This window comes from Muscardinus avellanarius (assembly GCF_963383645.1).
Source record: "Muscardinus avellanarius genome assembly, chromosome: 15".
Classification (NCBI taxonomy): domain Eukaryota; kingdom Metazoa; phylum Chordata; class Mammalia; order Rodentia; family Gliridae; genus Muscardinus; species Muscardinus avellanarius.
Window position 1 is genome coordinate 68,030,515 of NC_137801.1, and position 14,567 is coordinate 68,045,081.

At 45.8% G+C, this 14,567-nt stretch overlaps 2 protein-coding genes across 2 annotated transcripts in view; one reads left to right on the forward strand and one right to left on the reverse strand.

Annotated features, from left to right (window-relative positions):
• ALMS1 (ALMS1 centrosome and basal body associated protein) overlaps nt 1–4,071 on the forward strand; it is a gene marked incomplete at both ends in the record, with an annotated part of 141,119 nt that extends 137,048 nt beyond the window's left edge. The window contains 4 exons of the mRNA XM_080711409.1: nt 280–433; nt 1,215–1,278; nt 2,929–3,028; nt 4,027–4,071. Coding sequence (XP_080567535.1) covers nt 280–433; nt 1,215–1,278; nt 2,929–3,028; nt 4,027–4,071 — 363 coding nt within the window. The remainder of the gene's footprint in view (nt 1–279; nt 434–1,214; nt 1,279–2,928; nt 3,029–4,026) is intronic.
• Nucleotides 4,072–12,493: 8,422 nt separating this feature from the next.
• On the reverse strand, nt 12,494–13,177 carry LOC308274011 (N-acetyltransferase family 8 member 3-like; the record flags this gene model as incomplete). The annotated part of the gene is made up of 1 exon (XM_080711410.1): nt 12,494–13,177. One exon carries the CDS (start codon nt 13,175–13,177, stop codon nt 12,494–12,496), a length of 684 nt encoding a protein of 227 aa, XP_080567536.1.
• Nucleotides 13,178–14,567: the final 1,390 nt, after the last annotated feature.

Sequence of the window (14,567 nt, forward strand, 5' to 3'; positions counted from 1 at the left end):
TTGTAATCCCAGTACTTGGGAGGCTGAGATAGGAGGATCGCAGGTTGGAAGCCAGCCTCAGTATCATAGGGAGGCCCTCTGCAATTTAGTGAAACCTTGTTTCAAAATAAAAAATAAAATAGGGCTGGGGGCATAGCTCAGAGGTAGAACACCCCTGGATTCAATCCCTGGTACCACAAGGAAAAAAAGAAAAGAAACAGGCCTTCCAGGCTGGTCCTGTTTTCCTGGGCACTTGGACTGCATCATTAATGTGATGTTGGAACTTTATCTCCTCCTTAGGAATCACTTCACTTTCACAGACCTGACTTCATCTCCCGCTCTGGGGAGCGGATAAAGCGCCTAAAGTTGATAGTCCAGGAGCGGAAGCTGCAGAACATGCTCCAGAGTGAGCGGGACACGCTGTTCAACACCACGCGCCCCCTGCACAGGAGAGGTACACTCGTGGCACTTTCCTGCCAGTGGCTAGGGAAGGCACAGCTGCTGGCACGCACTGCGGAATGCCAGGCCAGTTAGGAGCACGAACATGACTTGTAGGGTGCTGAGACTCAAGTCTCCTGAGCTAGAAGAACTGGCCCAAGTTGGCTTTCAGCACTTTTGTGATCCACGTAAGCCCAGCTCCCCTGGTCCTGCTCTTGGAACTTCAGGAGGAGACTGCAGTGGGAGTGGCTTTTCTTTTCTTTTTTCTTTTTTTTTAATAAAAGGGCTCTGTGTCCATGAGCAAGTCAGTACCAAAACTATAAAGGTGAGGGACAATTCTGACTTAGCTTACCTCACAGTAGTAAGAGTGACAACAATAATAAACACCCAGCCCTTAAATCTTCCAGACACCGTTACAACTTCTTTAAGGTAGATACTGTTCATATTCTTATTTCACAGCGAGAAAACCAAGGCAAACAGATTATTTTCCCCCAGATTATATATCTAATAAGTAAAAGACGTAGGATTTGAATGCAAGTAGGCTGGGTCTAAAGTCTGTGTTCTTAATTATACTAATTAAGATGGGATTCATTGGATGCTGTCATCACCCCAGTCCCATCCTGGCTTCGGCCTTGGCCGTTCCTCGCCAGCCTGGATTGCAGGCTCACGTTAGGGCACAAAGTCCAGCAAACCCTCTCAGAGCTCTAGAATGCCACACCTTTCCATAGTAAGTTACTGTCCACTACAAATCTTCTTAAAAGATTTAAAAAATCTTCTAAAACTCTTCTCTTGCTTAGTCTTCCTGTCTACCCAGAAAAACAAGCCTATTGGAAAGAAGGAAATGATCCAGAGGTCTAAACGGTAAGGCTAAAGGAACAAGAGTAATTTTGAAAGAATAAATGCAGTGTGTTCAAGTCGAAATAATACAAGGATGTTTTGACAATAGAATCTCACTTATCAAAAAAAATGGATAACAGATATGGTATAAGTGAGGCATATGCATTAGATGAAAACTCCCCACAAATTTACACGCCTTAGTCCAGCTCATCTCTATTAGAAACCCACATAGGAGTAAAGAATATTTTTACTTTGTGGGGAGTGGGAAGGGGGCTACTGGGGATTAATCCCAGGGGCATTCATCTGAGCTACACCCCTAGTCCTGTTGTATTTTTTTTAGTTTGAAACAGTGTCTTACTAAGTTACTGAGGGCCTCCTTTTGCTACTGAGGCTGTCCTTGAACCTGCAATCCTCCTGTCTCAGCCTCCTAAGTACTGGGATTACAGGCATGCACCACCATGCCTGGCTAATAAAAATTGTTCTGAACTAAAATATTTATTGAAGCCATGTATTTTATCTTAGCATCCCATTTTTAGGAACTTGTCCAATACAGTGAGAAATAATGTAGTTCTGTCCAAGACATTGAACTTAAAAAAGTCAAGGTTCAGAGCCAGATGTTGTGGCATATGCCTGTATCCCAGTACTTGGGAGTCTGAGACAAGAGGATCTCAGGCTTGAGGCCAGCCTGGTAACTTGACTCTGTCTCAAGTAAAACTTGAAGAAGGGATATGGGAGGAGGGTATAGTTAAGAGGTAAAATAACCCTGGGCTCAGCCCCTACCAAAAAAAAAAAAACACATTTTTTTCAACTCAAGCCTAATCTCTCTCAATCCTTCCTTCCATCAAAATAAGTTATTTTTCCCTGTAACTAGCATTTTGTAGATATTTTCCTTTTTCATCATTTTCCTTGTGTTTAAAATATAATAGTTAGCCATGTGTGGTGGCTCATGCTTTTAATCCCAGTACTTGGGAGGCTGAGACAGGAGGATCCAAGTTTGCGACCAGCCTCAGCTACTTAGTGAGGCTGTCCGCAACTTGGTGAAACCCTGTTTCAGAATTTAAAATAAAAAATAGGAATGGGGGTGTAGCTTGGAGTTAGAATGCTCTTGGGTTCAGCCAGGCATGGTGGTGCATGCTTGTAATTCCAGTGCTTGGGAGGCAGAGACAGGAGGATCACACAGGTTTGAAGCCAGCCTCAGCTATTTAATGAGGCTCTCGGCAACTTAGTGAGACCCTGTTTCCAAATAAAATATAAAAACAAGTCTGGGAATATAGCCCGGAGGTAGAAAAGCCCCTGGGTTCCACCCCCAGAAGAATGCTCTTGGGTTCAATCCCTAGTACCACACACAAAAAATATATATTTGTAATACCTATATACATTTTATATATAAAGTGGGAAACAGAAGTTCATTCTTTCCCTTCTTGTCTCACTTTTTTCCTGAAAGTAACTGCTATTAGCAAGGTTTTATGATATTTTTATTTATCTGTCCCTTCCTGATGCCAAGCACCCCTTGTACAGGGTTCTTTATGCCAAGTGTCTAGCAGGAAGCTAAGTGCACAGCAGGGCTGGGCTGAGGGACTGAGGCCTGGAGAGCGGCGTGGTGAGAAGAGATCCTGTGCCCCTGTGCCCGGTAACCTCATTGCCTTCTGTCTTTCCACCGGTACTATTTCTAAGGATTTATGAGCAACTTCCAGAAGTACAGAAAAAGAGAGAAGAGGAGAAGAGGAAATTGGAGTATAAGTCCTACCGGCTGCGGGCTCAGCTATACAAAAAGGTCAGTTGAGTCAGTACTATGTCTTGAGCAGGATGCATTAAGCTCATCAGGGAAAGAGAATTGGAGAGAAACAGTCTTACTTGAACATTCACTCAGAATTAACCACGTTTGAGAAGTGGAATGAACTCAAAATGTGCTGTTTCTGTGCTGTAATTTCAAACACGAGGCCCCTGGAGTCAGGTTTCACATCAGTATCGTTCCTCAGCCTTAATTGCATAAGACATTTTCCACGCATTTGGGATGAAACCAAATTTCACACAGGCATTTTAGATATCACGGTAGAACTGTCCAAAACATCAGTTGTCAGAGACGCAGGCAGTGATTTTATGCCCCTCAGGGATAAGGCACATACCTCCAGAACTGTATAAATAAACTGGAGGAGGTCCAGGGGCTGCCTAAGAGGTGTCTGTGGGTGAAGGCCAGAGGCCTCAGCCCGTGCAGGTGGTGATGCTGCAAGTCCAAGAGCCTCACGGGGCTGAGGTCTTGCTACCAGTGAATTCCCTGAGAAACCAGACCGACTACTAGGCCTGAAGGGCCAGGTCCTTCACTGTTCTTGTTTCCCTCCAGACCTCCTCAGTGTAACTCAAAGGATTCTGAAAGTCAGAAACCAAAAGAGCAGATCCTCCTGCCCAGACCAGTGTGGGGCTGGGGCAGCATCTGGAGTGTGCCCTAGAGCCCTTGGCTGCTGCCTCACAGGGGAGGCCCAGGCTCTGCGGGGCCTTTCCTAGAGGTCACTGTGAGCTGATGGATTTAGTCTATCTGGACTAAAGATTACTTGTATCTGTGGAGAGATAATAGGTATTGTCCACAGATCATCTTTCCTAAATACTCCAAGACCTATGTTTGACCTGGTTGCCATGGTTTCTATAACTGAGTCACTTAACAAGATTTGGGTAAAGCTACATGTTTCTCTTCAGCAATAGTAGTAGGGTAGAGAGTGGCTGTCTGCCTTTAATGGCAAAATTACCTGACTTCTTTCCTGGCTTTTTATTCCACAGAAAGTGACCAATCAACTCCTAGGAAGAAAAGTTCCCTGGGACTGACATAAAATTATTTTCTTCAGAGCCTTGGAATTGTATTTTATGAACACAGAAAAGCACACTTCTTAGTTTTATGGGTTTGTTTTAATAAACCTTCTCTTGTCTTTGTGAAACTTAGAAATAGTAACTTCTGGAGTGTGGGGCAGAGTGGTGGTTAGAATGACTGCTGGTTTGGAGGCAGTCCTTCCTGTGGGAGAAGCCTGTCCCACAGGGCTGTGCGTTACAGTGACATTATTTCTGAAATCTAACTAAGAGTGAGCCACTTTTTGTATGTGTTTTTATACTTTTAGAAATAAATAACTTTGGTTGACTTATAGTAAAGCAAGCAACAGAGGGTCATTTCTTTCCCATCTGGAGAGGAGCAGGGAATTGTGCAGTGTCTGCCTTGATATGTCTAAACACATCAGTCAAGGGAATCACACTTTTAGAATTAAATGTGGCCTCTTTCTCTTTAGAAATACAACATCATGTGCTAAGAGGCTCTGTCAGGGGTGGTAGGAGCCCCATTGTGGGCTCTGTGCAGCGTGTCTGGTTAGGATATCCACTGGGTGCACTGAAACCTCCAGTGTACGTAGGGCACCAGAGCCTCCTCTCAGCCTCTCTCCTCTTGCCCCAGGGGTTGGCTTTGGGGGCTGGGAAGAAAGGCTACCAGTTTTATTTACTGGATTTTCCTCCACTCACTCTCTGTTTGCAGATTTGAAGCCTCAAATTATTCATCATCACACATAAAATCACTATTTACAATCTAGAGAACAGCTTCTGAAAAAGATGATTTGATAAGTCAGCTAATTTACATAAAGCCCGAACCCAGTGCCTGGGTCACAGTATAGGAAGATTTTTTTCTCCCGAAGAATTATAGCTCAGGCCCAAAGTTGAGAGGGTAGGGTACTCTGAACATTCTCATTGTGAACTCAACAGACCCCCAGCACTAGAGGTGCTCAGGGCCAGGGGCCTCCCCCAAAGGCTTCCCAGAGGCCATATCAAAGAACAATGCTACCCTAAGCACAAGCATCCAAACCCTGAAGGAAGCCAGGAAGAGGCGGAAGAGAGAATGTCTTCCCTTTCTTGGTGGGCAAGGTAATTTACTACTTTGGGCAACCTATAAAATGAGATAGTATTTATATGTCTTAGGGGAGATTACTATTCAGAATAGTACTGGTTATCTCAAAACCTGGGTTTGCAAGGAAACCAGGGCAGGACAGAGTCAAATTAAGAATGATTAGCTGGACGCCGTGATGCATGCTTGTAATCCCAGCATTTGGGAGGCTGAGACAGGAGGATCATAATTTGTGGACAGCCTCAGCTACTTAGTGAGACCCTTTTCAACTCAGTGAGACCCTGTTTCAAAAAATAAACAATAAAAAAATAGGACTGGAGGTGTGGCTCAAAGGTAGAATGCCCTCTGGGTTCTATCCCCAGTACGGCAAAAAAAAAAAAGTTAAGTATAGCCAGGCATGGTGGTGCATGCTTGTAATCCCAGTACTCAGGGAGGCTGAGAAAGGATCGTAGGCTTGTGGCCAGCCTCAGCTACTTAGTGAGCCACTCCAAAACTCAGTGAGAACCTGTTGCAAAAATAAAGAATAAAATAGGGCCAAGGATATAGCTTGGAAGTAGAATGCCCCTGGGTTTAATCACTAGTACTGAAAAAAAAAAAAAGATAAACAAAATTCCCTTCAGGCTAGCTCATCATCTTTATTAGAAACCTAGATATAAGTAAAGAATATTTATAAATTAAATATTTGAAGCCATGCCTTTTATCTTAACATCTCATTTCTTTTTTTTTTTTTTTTTTTTTTTTTGGTGGTACTGGGGTTCCTGGAATCCCTTCTACCTCCGGGCTTCACTCCCAGACCTATTTTATATTTTTTTATTTGGAAACAGGGTTTCTTAAGCCAGCACAGCTGCCTTCGAACCTGCGCAATCCTCCTGTCTCTGCCTACCAAGCGCGGGGATTATAAGTGTGTACCATCATGCCTGGCATTAGCATCTCATTTCTAATTTGTCAAACAAAGTGAGAAATAATGGAGTGCTTTCCAAGATTCAAGCTGAGCTTAAACAGTCAGGGCTCAGAACCGAGCATGGTTTTGCATACCTAGAATCCCAGTACTTGGGAGGCCCAGGGTTGTATTGTTCAAACATCTTTCCAGAATACATAGGATCAAGGCCTGAGAAGTCCTGGTGGCAGCTAGCAGCTAGCTCTTCTCAGTTCCAGCCAGAACGTGCCCCAAGAATGCTACTGCTGTGCACTGAGGGAACCTGGAAGCAACTCAGTGAGGTGGATTTAAACAGGAGATCCACAACTTGCCCTCTCATTACAGCAGTATTTCCTCAGGCCACCATCTAGGGGGATGGCCAGGGTGCAAAATCAAAGCCCAGAATGGACACGAAGTGCTGCAGGCTTCATGCCCTTTTGTATGCAGAGACCTCCAGCTGAGTGTGACTCTTCCAGTGTCTTGCCTTCAGGACACGGGGTGGTTCTTACTCTCTCCATACATCCACTTTGGCTGAGCACCTACCTGGCCACGAGTCACCAGTCCATGCTGCCACTCCTGCAACCGTCCGCCTGCTCACCCCACCACACATACCCACTCCTCACCCAGGACCTTTCTCTCAAAGTATTCTCTGCCCGGGCCTGGCAGGATGGTGAGCCTCCCACTTGGAGTTTGTGGTTACACAGAAGCTAGGAGCCCAGGCCAAGGCTGAACATTAGCCCTGCTCTGAGTTTCTTGGGAGTCACTCTTGAGCTGCTTCTTCCTAGACCTAGTTCTTAGTCTGAGAACTCTCGGCCCTCTTTCCTTTAGCTTCCTCGGCCACTCTTCTTCCCCAAGGACAGCTTCTGTTTCTACCTGCCCTGAGCATAGACCTTTGGTGAGCCCCAGCACAGGCGGTTTGGGTGAGGGCGTGTGTGAAAGCGCAGTGTCAACTCACGGGCATTTTGTGTACCCCACGTGATTGTTCTGGGCAATGAGAAAGGGCAAGCCAAAATGTTAACATGGGCTACATCTTTACCTGTTTGGGAGCTGAGTGATTTTCTTTCCCAGTGCTGAACACTGAACCCAGATCAATGCCTTACATGTACTAGACAAGTGGGACACTACTGAGCTACATCCCCAGCCCTGGGAGCTGAGTGATTTGAGCCTACAGTGTTAGTTTTGTTTTTACTGCCTCTGAAGCCTTGTATATATAGCCCTTTCCCAATTTCTCATTAAATACTCTTGGGGGTTGAAGATACATGTATAAGGAAAATCAAAATAGAGCTTTGGGAAAGTAAAACTAACACTGTTGACCTCCAGGGGACACTCTTGTCTCATCTTTGCGGCCTTTGCCTCTTGGCAACTCCCCAAGCTGAAGATCCTCATCTATCTGTCACCCTTAATGGGAATTACAGTCACAAGGTGCATAAATACACACACACACACACATACACACACACACACACACACACACACACACACACACACACACACGTGTGTGTGTATATATATATATTTTTTTTTTTTCCCTTAAAATAGCCCTAAGCCTATCTGCTCCTCTCCTACCTTTCAGAGTTGTGGTTGGCCCAGAAATACTAAGTTGTCCAAGTGGTCTCCTCTTTAGGCATTGGGGTAAAATCTCTACATATGAAGGTGTGTTTCTCTCTGTCCCTGGAACTCTCCCCTCCAATTTTGGTAGCTTTACTTGGGTTGCAGTGGTCAGATGCAAGACTTCACTCTTGATTTAAAGAAGCAGAGCTGCCTTTAAAGGTCAGCCCAACTTTCTAGACTTCTGCATGTGGCTTGGGGTCCAAAGTTCCAGCATGTTCCGCGGAGGGATGGCCAGTTGTACATATTCCTGCAGTTTCTATCCAGTCTCTTCACGGTGTTCGTCCTGCCTCACCATCGTTCCACACATGAAAGCCTAACCACACATACCCACTCCTTACATAAGCTCAGAACTGTAACCTAAGCTCAGAACTGTAAGCATGAGGCACATGGGGCTAAATGTAAAGAACCTACCCGGCTTTGTTTTACAAGCCAAGGCCCAACTAAGAAAAGGTGGAAGGTGCTTCAGATCATGGCCACTGTTGGTCCCTAACTTAGAGGCTGAGGTGGGAAACTGGGGAGCAGCTCTTTCATGGTCAGTAGACACATACAACAGTGCCATCTTTTGACAGGCAGGCATTAACCCCAGAACCCAGAATATACCTAGGAATAGAAATAGATACATAGAAAATAGAAACAGCAAAAAGAAAATTGTCAACTCCAAGGGATAGACTACAAAGTAAAAACTTGCAGGAAAGGGTAATTATAGTTTTACTATATTGCTTAGCTTGACATAAATACAAAATATTGATGTACCCCCCCCCCCAAAATCAATCTAACCACACCAAAAGCTGGGGAGTTAGAGCTGTGCAAACACATGGTGGAGACTTTCTCAGCCTCCATGGCAGCTCAGCAACACAAGCTACAACTGAGGAGCCAAGGAGACAGGTAAGCCCATCAGAGAAGGTAGGTAAGCATGGCAGGGAATGTTGGGCTGCTTTTTCATGTCACAAATCCACAGGCCACACGAAGTTTGTATTCATTCTACAATCGAGCAATTCTAAGTGTGCAGTCTGATAAAAAGTACTCACCAACCACCTGCCCAAGAAGGTTACCAGCAACATCTTCATAATGTAGCAAAGAAGATGGATAAAAGACAAGTGGTCACAAAGAAGGGACAGAAGAGAAAACGACAGTGGGCAGCAGTGTGGGAGCGTGGAGCAGCTTCACTTCCTCTGCCCTCCTACTCAACTAGAGTTCACGATCAGAGATGCCCAGGTTACCCGACATCGTCATCCAGTGCTTCCAAGTCGAAGCACTCACATCTTCAGTGGTAGGGAGAAGAGGACCCCATGTTGCACCCAATAGATCTACTCTCCCTCTTTGACCTCTCACAATGTCCTCTGGACTGAGTTCCACTGGTACAAATCTTCCTGCCAAGTCTCACTCCCCAGAGCCACAACCTTCTATCAGAGCCAGGGCTCTGTCCCAGTGTCTATTCCTAGGTCCACAGCCAAAGGACTTGTGGTTATTCACTGTGACCAAGATACCTGGCAGGAATAACTTAGAAGAGGAAAGGTTTATTTTGGCTCATCGTTTCACAGGCTTCAGTTCATTGTCAGCCAGTTCCACTGCTTTGGGCCTGAGGTGTAGCAGGACAGCAGGGCATGGCAGAAGAAAACTGCTCAGCTGTGGCAGCCAGGGAACACCAGGGAGTGGGCAAGGAAGGAACCAGGGTCAAAATAAGTAGGCATGCTCCTACTTCCTCCAGCCATACCCCACCTGCCTACAGTTCCCACTACCTCCCAGTCCATTCAGCTTTCAATGGATGAATGCACTGGTGAGGCCAGAACCCTCGTGATCAACCACTTTTCTATCAGCTCCAACCCTGAGCATTGCTGCTTTGGGACCATGTCACCAACACATGAGCTTTGGGGGACACTGGACACTCCAGATCTAAACCATGACAGAGGTGCTCACATGTTCCAGCAGGTGCTTCTCTACCTCATTTGGCAGCTGTTTGAAGCAGCATGAGCCCCTCCTCCTATTCACATTCCCCTGAGTTAAGGTTGTGGCAGAGGAAAGACACTGGCTGAAGAGAGGACACTTCAGGCACTGCCCTCTCTTCCCTATGGTCCTTCTCTAGACATATGGAGCAGTAGACAGTTGGCCCACAATTGCCCTCTTTATTCCTCTAATGCACAAAGCAGATGTGTTTACCTTACCATTTGGCCCAGTCAGCTAGTCGACCACCAGGTCACAAGACCATGTTTCCTGCATAATTGTTCCTAAAATAAACTTCTTACACAAATACCCATATTAGCAAAATTTATTTATTTATTTATTTATTTTAATTTTATTTTATTGGTGCACTGTATTCATACATCATAGTGGGATACAAACTTTTGTAGACATACATGCACACATCGCCCACCCGATCCCCACCCCATTCCCTCCCCATCCCTCCTTCCCATGCTTGGCTTAGTGGTTGACATCTAGTATTATAGCAATTTATCCAAAATTAAAAATGTTAATCTCACATAACAGTTTCATTTGTCTGATACCAAGCTTTTGATGACTTAAAGATAACATTTCAATATTTCTTTTTGCTTTCTTTCTTACCAGAGCATATTTTTTTCTGTTTTTTTAGGTGAAACTATCATATATTCATATATTTATTTTTCAGAAAAAAATCTATCATAATATGGAATATGAATTCTAGATACCCAAAACGATCTTGAAAAAGAATAAAGCTAGCAGATATATATTTTCTGATTTCAAACCATATAAAGCTACAATAATTGAAACAGTGTAGTACTGTTATAAAGGCAGATATATAAACCATTGGAGTTAAATACAAGGCTAGAGCTAAATTCTTCCCTATATTGTCAAGTTATTTTTGACAAGGTTTCCACGAACATTTGGTGGAGGAAATAATAATCTTTTAACTAAATATTGTTGAAAAATAATTATTACATGGAAAAGAATAAAATTGGACCCTTACCTAATCCCACATACAAGTATTAACTCAAAATAGATAAAAGACCTAAATATAAATCTTAAGACTATAAACTTTTAGAAGAAAATCTGGGTCATAAAACCTCACAACATTGAAATTGGCAGTGATTTCTTGGTTATGATTTCAATGGCACAGGCAACAGAAGAATATACAAACTCCCTAAAAAATAAAAAAAAAATTGTATATCCAAAGACAATGTAAACAGAGTTAAAAGTTACTAATAGAATTGGATAAAATATTTCCAAATGCTATATCTGAAGGTATATTAATATTCCAACTAGAAATCCTAAAAATTAACAACAATAAAGGCAAACAATACAATTTAGAGATAGGTAGAGACTAACAAAAATAATGAATCTCCACAGATAACCAATCTTAGTTGTCTGTTGGATGGAAAATCTTGTTTCTCTGGTTCTGGTGTGTGTTACCTATTTCTTCTTTGTAGTTAATATAAAATAGGTCTGGGAAGGTAGCCCGGAGGTAGAAGGGTTCCATCCTCAGTACCACCAAAAATAAAATAAAATAAACCAGTTTAGAGTATACAAGTTTGGGACATTTGATACCACACATAATATTTTGTAGCCACTATCTGTGTCAGACACCAAAACATCTTCATTGCCCTGAAGAAATGTAGGTTCGCAGAAACCTGTGATCAGGGCTGAGGCACCTGTGAAAATCTGGAGTCCCTGAACCTTTGGGGACAGAGGCTGAGACCAGGCCAGGTCCCAAGGGAGGCAGATCTGGGATAGTCCCCTCTCTTATGTCCTCTTCCTGAACACACACACGAAGGCTCCATGCCTAGCCTCTTCTCAGACCTGCTGGCTCATAGGAAAGAATCCTGCTGGCACTGCAAAGGCTGCCCATCTCCAGGTCTCCCTGTGAAAAAACCCCTACTCCCTCCCTGCCCACCTTCCTACCTTCTGCAGAGACCAGGGACCAGGGCAGGTGAAGCAGGTGCCTGCCTCAGTCCTTGACACAGAACTGCCTCCCACTCTTCTGCTCCCTGACTCCTACCCCAAGTAGGATCAAGAGAACTCTATCACAGAGAAGGCTCCACATGTGGCCCCTGCCAAGGTGTGGAAAAGCCTTCGTTCCTTTCTGCTTCTGCTTTGGCTGCTCTGCAACAACCCTGAGCCTGCCTGAGCTGGAACAGGATGAAGCCCAGCTGTTCTGGCCCTTGAGTCCACCCAGGGCATTGAAAAAGGCAACTTGAGACCCAGAGAGCCTCCTAGCCAAGCCCAGCAGAAACTGCTGGTCCACAGACTCAAATGCTATATAAAGGTAGGTGTGTGTGTGTGTGTGTGTGTGTGTGTGTGTGTGTGTGTGTGTGTAATGCAACATTACCAGGTGCTAGACAAAAAAGCCTGGCCGGGCGTGGTGGCGCACGTTTGTAATCCCTGTGCTTGGGAAGCTGAGACAGGAGGATCTCACAGGTTCGAAGCCAGATGCGTTGGCTTAAGAGACCCTGTTTCCAAATAAAAAATATAAAATAGGTCTGGGAGTGTCGCCTGGAGGTAGAAGGGCTTCCAGAAATCCCAGTACCACCAAAAAAAAAAAGGAAGAAGAAGGAGAAGGAGGAGGAGGAGGAGGAGGAGGAGGAGGAAGAGGAAGAAGAAGAAGAAGAAGAAGAAGAAGAAGAAGAAGAAGAAGAAGAAGAAGAAGAAGAAGAGGAAGAGGAAGAAGAAGAGGAAGAGGAAGAAGAAGAGGAAGAGGAGCAAGCCTGGATGGAGCAGCGCTCCCAGTGCCTCCCCTGCCCACCATTAAACATGAGGGGCTCAGATGTGCACAAGAAGGAGCTTTTATTGCTTAACCAGTGAAATGTCAGGGTTTGCTTTTTACTACAGAAGACTCATTTGGATCCTGACTGGTACACAACAGAAACGGGTCACAGGCTCCCTTTCTGAGTGGAAGGGAGGCGATATGTTAAATTAATCAGGGGAGTATTCCTTAGCCTTGAGATCCAGGCGAAGAAGGTCTCACCTGTCTTCTGGAAGCCCATGCGCTGGTACAGGGCCAGGGCAGCGTACTGCAGGACACTGACGCTAAGGACAACCTCACTGTAGTCCTGAGCCCTGGCAAACTGGAGGACAGTCTCGACCAGGGCTTTCCCTATCCCTTCCCCTCGGCACTCCAAGGCCACCGAGAGGTGACGTAGCCGCAACTGCTTCTTCTGCAAGGGGGGGTCATTTACTGGCAGAGCACACACTATGCCTACCACCTGCCCCTCAGACTCAGCCACCCAGAAGCAGGAGCCACCCCTACTCAGGTAGAATTTGGTGATATCAGCCAGGTCTGTGTGCAAACATATGACCATATACTTCTTCCAGGTGTATTTAGCAAGGAGCCACAGGAAAACAAAGAGGATGAGGCTGGACATGAGGGCCAGGATCCAGGAACCGGAGACCAGGAGTACTGCGAGGGGCACCCCGAGTAGGAAGAGGAGAACTGGGGGCAGCTTCAGCATGTGGCGGAAGGTGGCAGGGATGTGCTCAGTCATCCCACTGGAGAATAGGGCCAGGACCCTTTTGTGGTCGCTCTCCTGATATTTGCGGATGTGATAAGGAGCCATGGAGAGTCTTCTGGGCCTGATATCCCAAGATACAGGAGAGGCAGCAAATCCTGCTTCTACGGCTTCCTGGCAGCCCTGGAAAGAGGGAAGAAGTCTTGTGAGTGTCCCCACAGCTCCTGATTAGAGCCCTGGTCCCTCTCATTTCTAGCTGTGTGGCTTTGGGCGTATCACTTAAACTCTCTAAACCTGTGTGGCTTCATCTGTATAACAAGATAAAATAACATCTGCCTCCTAGTTTAATAAGATTTAGTAAAATAACTTGTATGAAGTACTAATACATATAGTGTCTTCCTTTCCATTCTAATTGCCCAATTACAGGCTCTCTGATCTCCTTGGTACATTGCTATGGCACCCAGAGGCAGCTGGATCTCTAGTCTCCATGTCTTTGAGCCCTCTCCAGGGTCCATACATTGCAGACATTGTGTGTTCCCAAGCAGAAGGTTCAGAAAAGCCTCATTTCCCCTTATCATAAAGGTTTAGAATCCTGGAGTGACAAAAAGCCCAGTCGAGGTCCTCAGGAAGATCCCAGGCCCTTAGCCCCACACTATGACCCCATCCTTGCACCCCTATGTCAACTCACCTGCTATCACAGACCTGAGAGTGCCCAGGGCGGCCTCAGCACCCAGCCTCAGACTGGCATCCAGAAGAAAATGTCTAGGGCCTGCCCCACAATTGGGGAATAGACCTAGGTCACCACGTCATTGGCTGGCTCTGGAACTTTGGTAATCATAAACTCCAGAGTCAAGGAGCTGCCCTGTGACAGGAGAGGGAGTCCAAGTACATTCACCTTTGTGATCCCCAGAGAATGTCCCTGGAGTGGGAGGCAGGCTGTGGGACAGCGCAGGGGTTATCACACCAGAATGCCCACCTCCTCATCTCGCTCCCTTCAGGCTGCAGCATCTCTCACCGAGAACACCTGGCATTCCAAGGCCCACCCTGGTCCCCTGCATACACTGGACAGGAACCTGGGGTCTGTGTCACTCACTCTGGGCTCTCTTGTCGTGGGCCCCTGCTCAGCAATAAGGTCCTTCACAGCTGGACTTTTCTCTGCCAGAACTTTATCTGGTCAAAGAAAAATGGTTTCTTGATGGTTCCCCATAGTTAGTCTCTGGACCCCTCGCCTCCTCCAGTCAGCCGCTCAGCAATTCTGTGGCCCCATCTGCTGGGCTGCATTGGTGACCTGCGCAGGACAATGGGCTGAGCTCTCTGGTGCTTGCTGGGAGCAGCGCCATCACATTTCTTCATACTTGGGCTGAGGACCTGTGTCACCTGGCACAGGCAAAAGCAAAAGGAGCAAGATGCCTTCTCCACGGTCCTCTCTCTCCTTTAGGGAAGGGCGGCCTCCTTCCGACCTCAGCTCCACCTCTGCCATCTGCCTACTCCTCCCCAA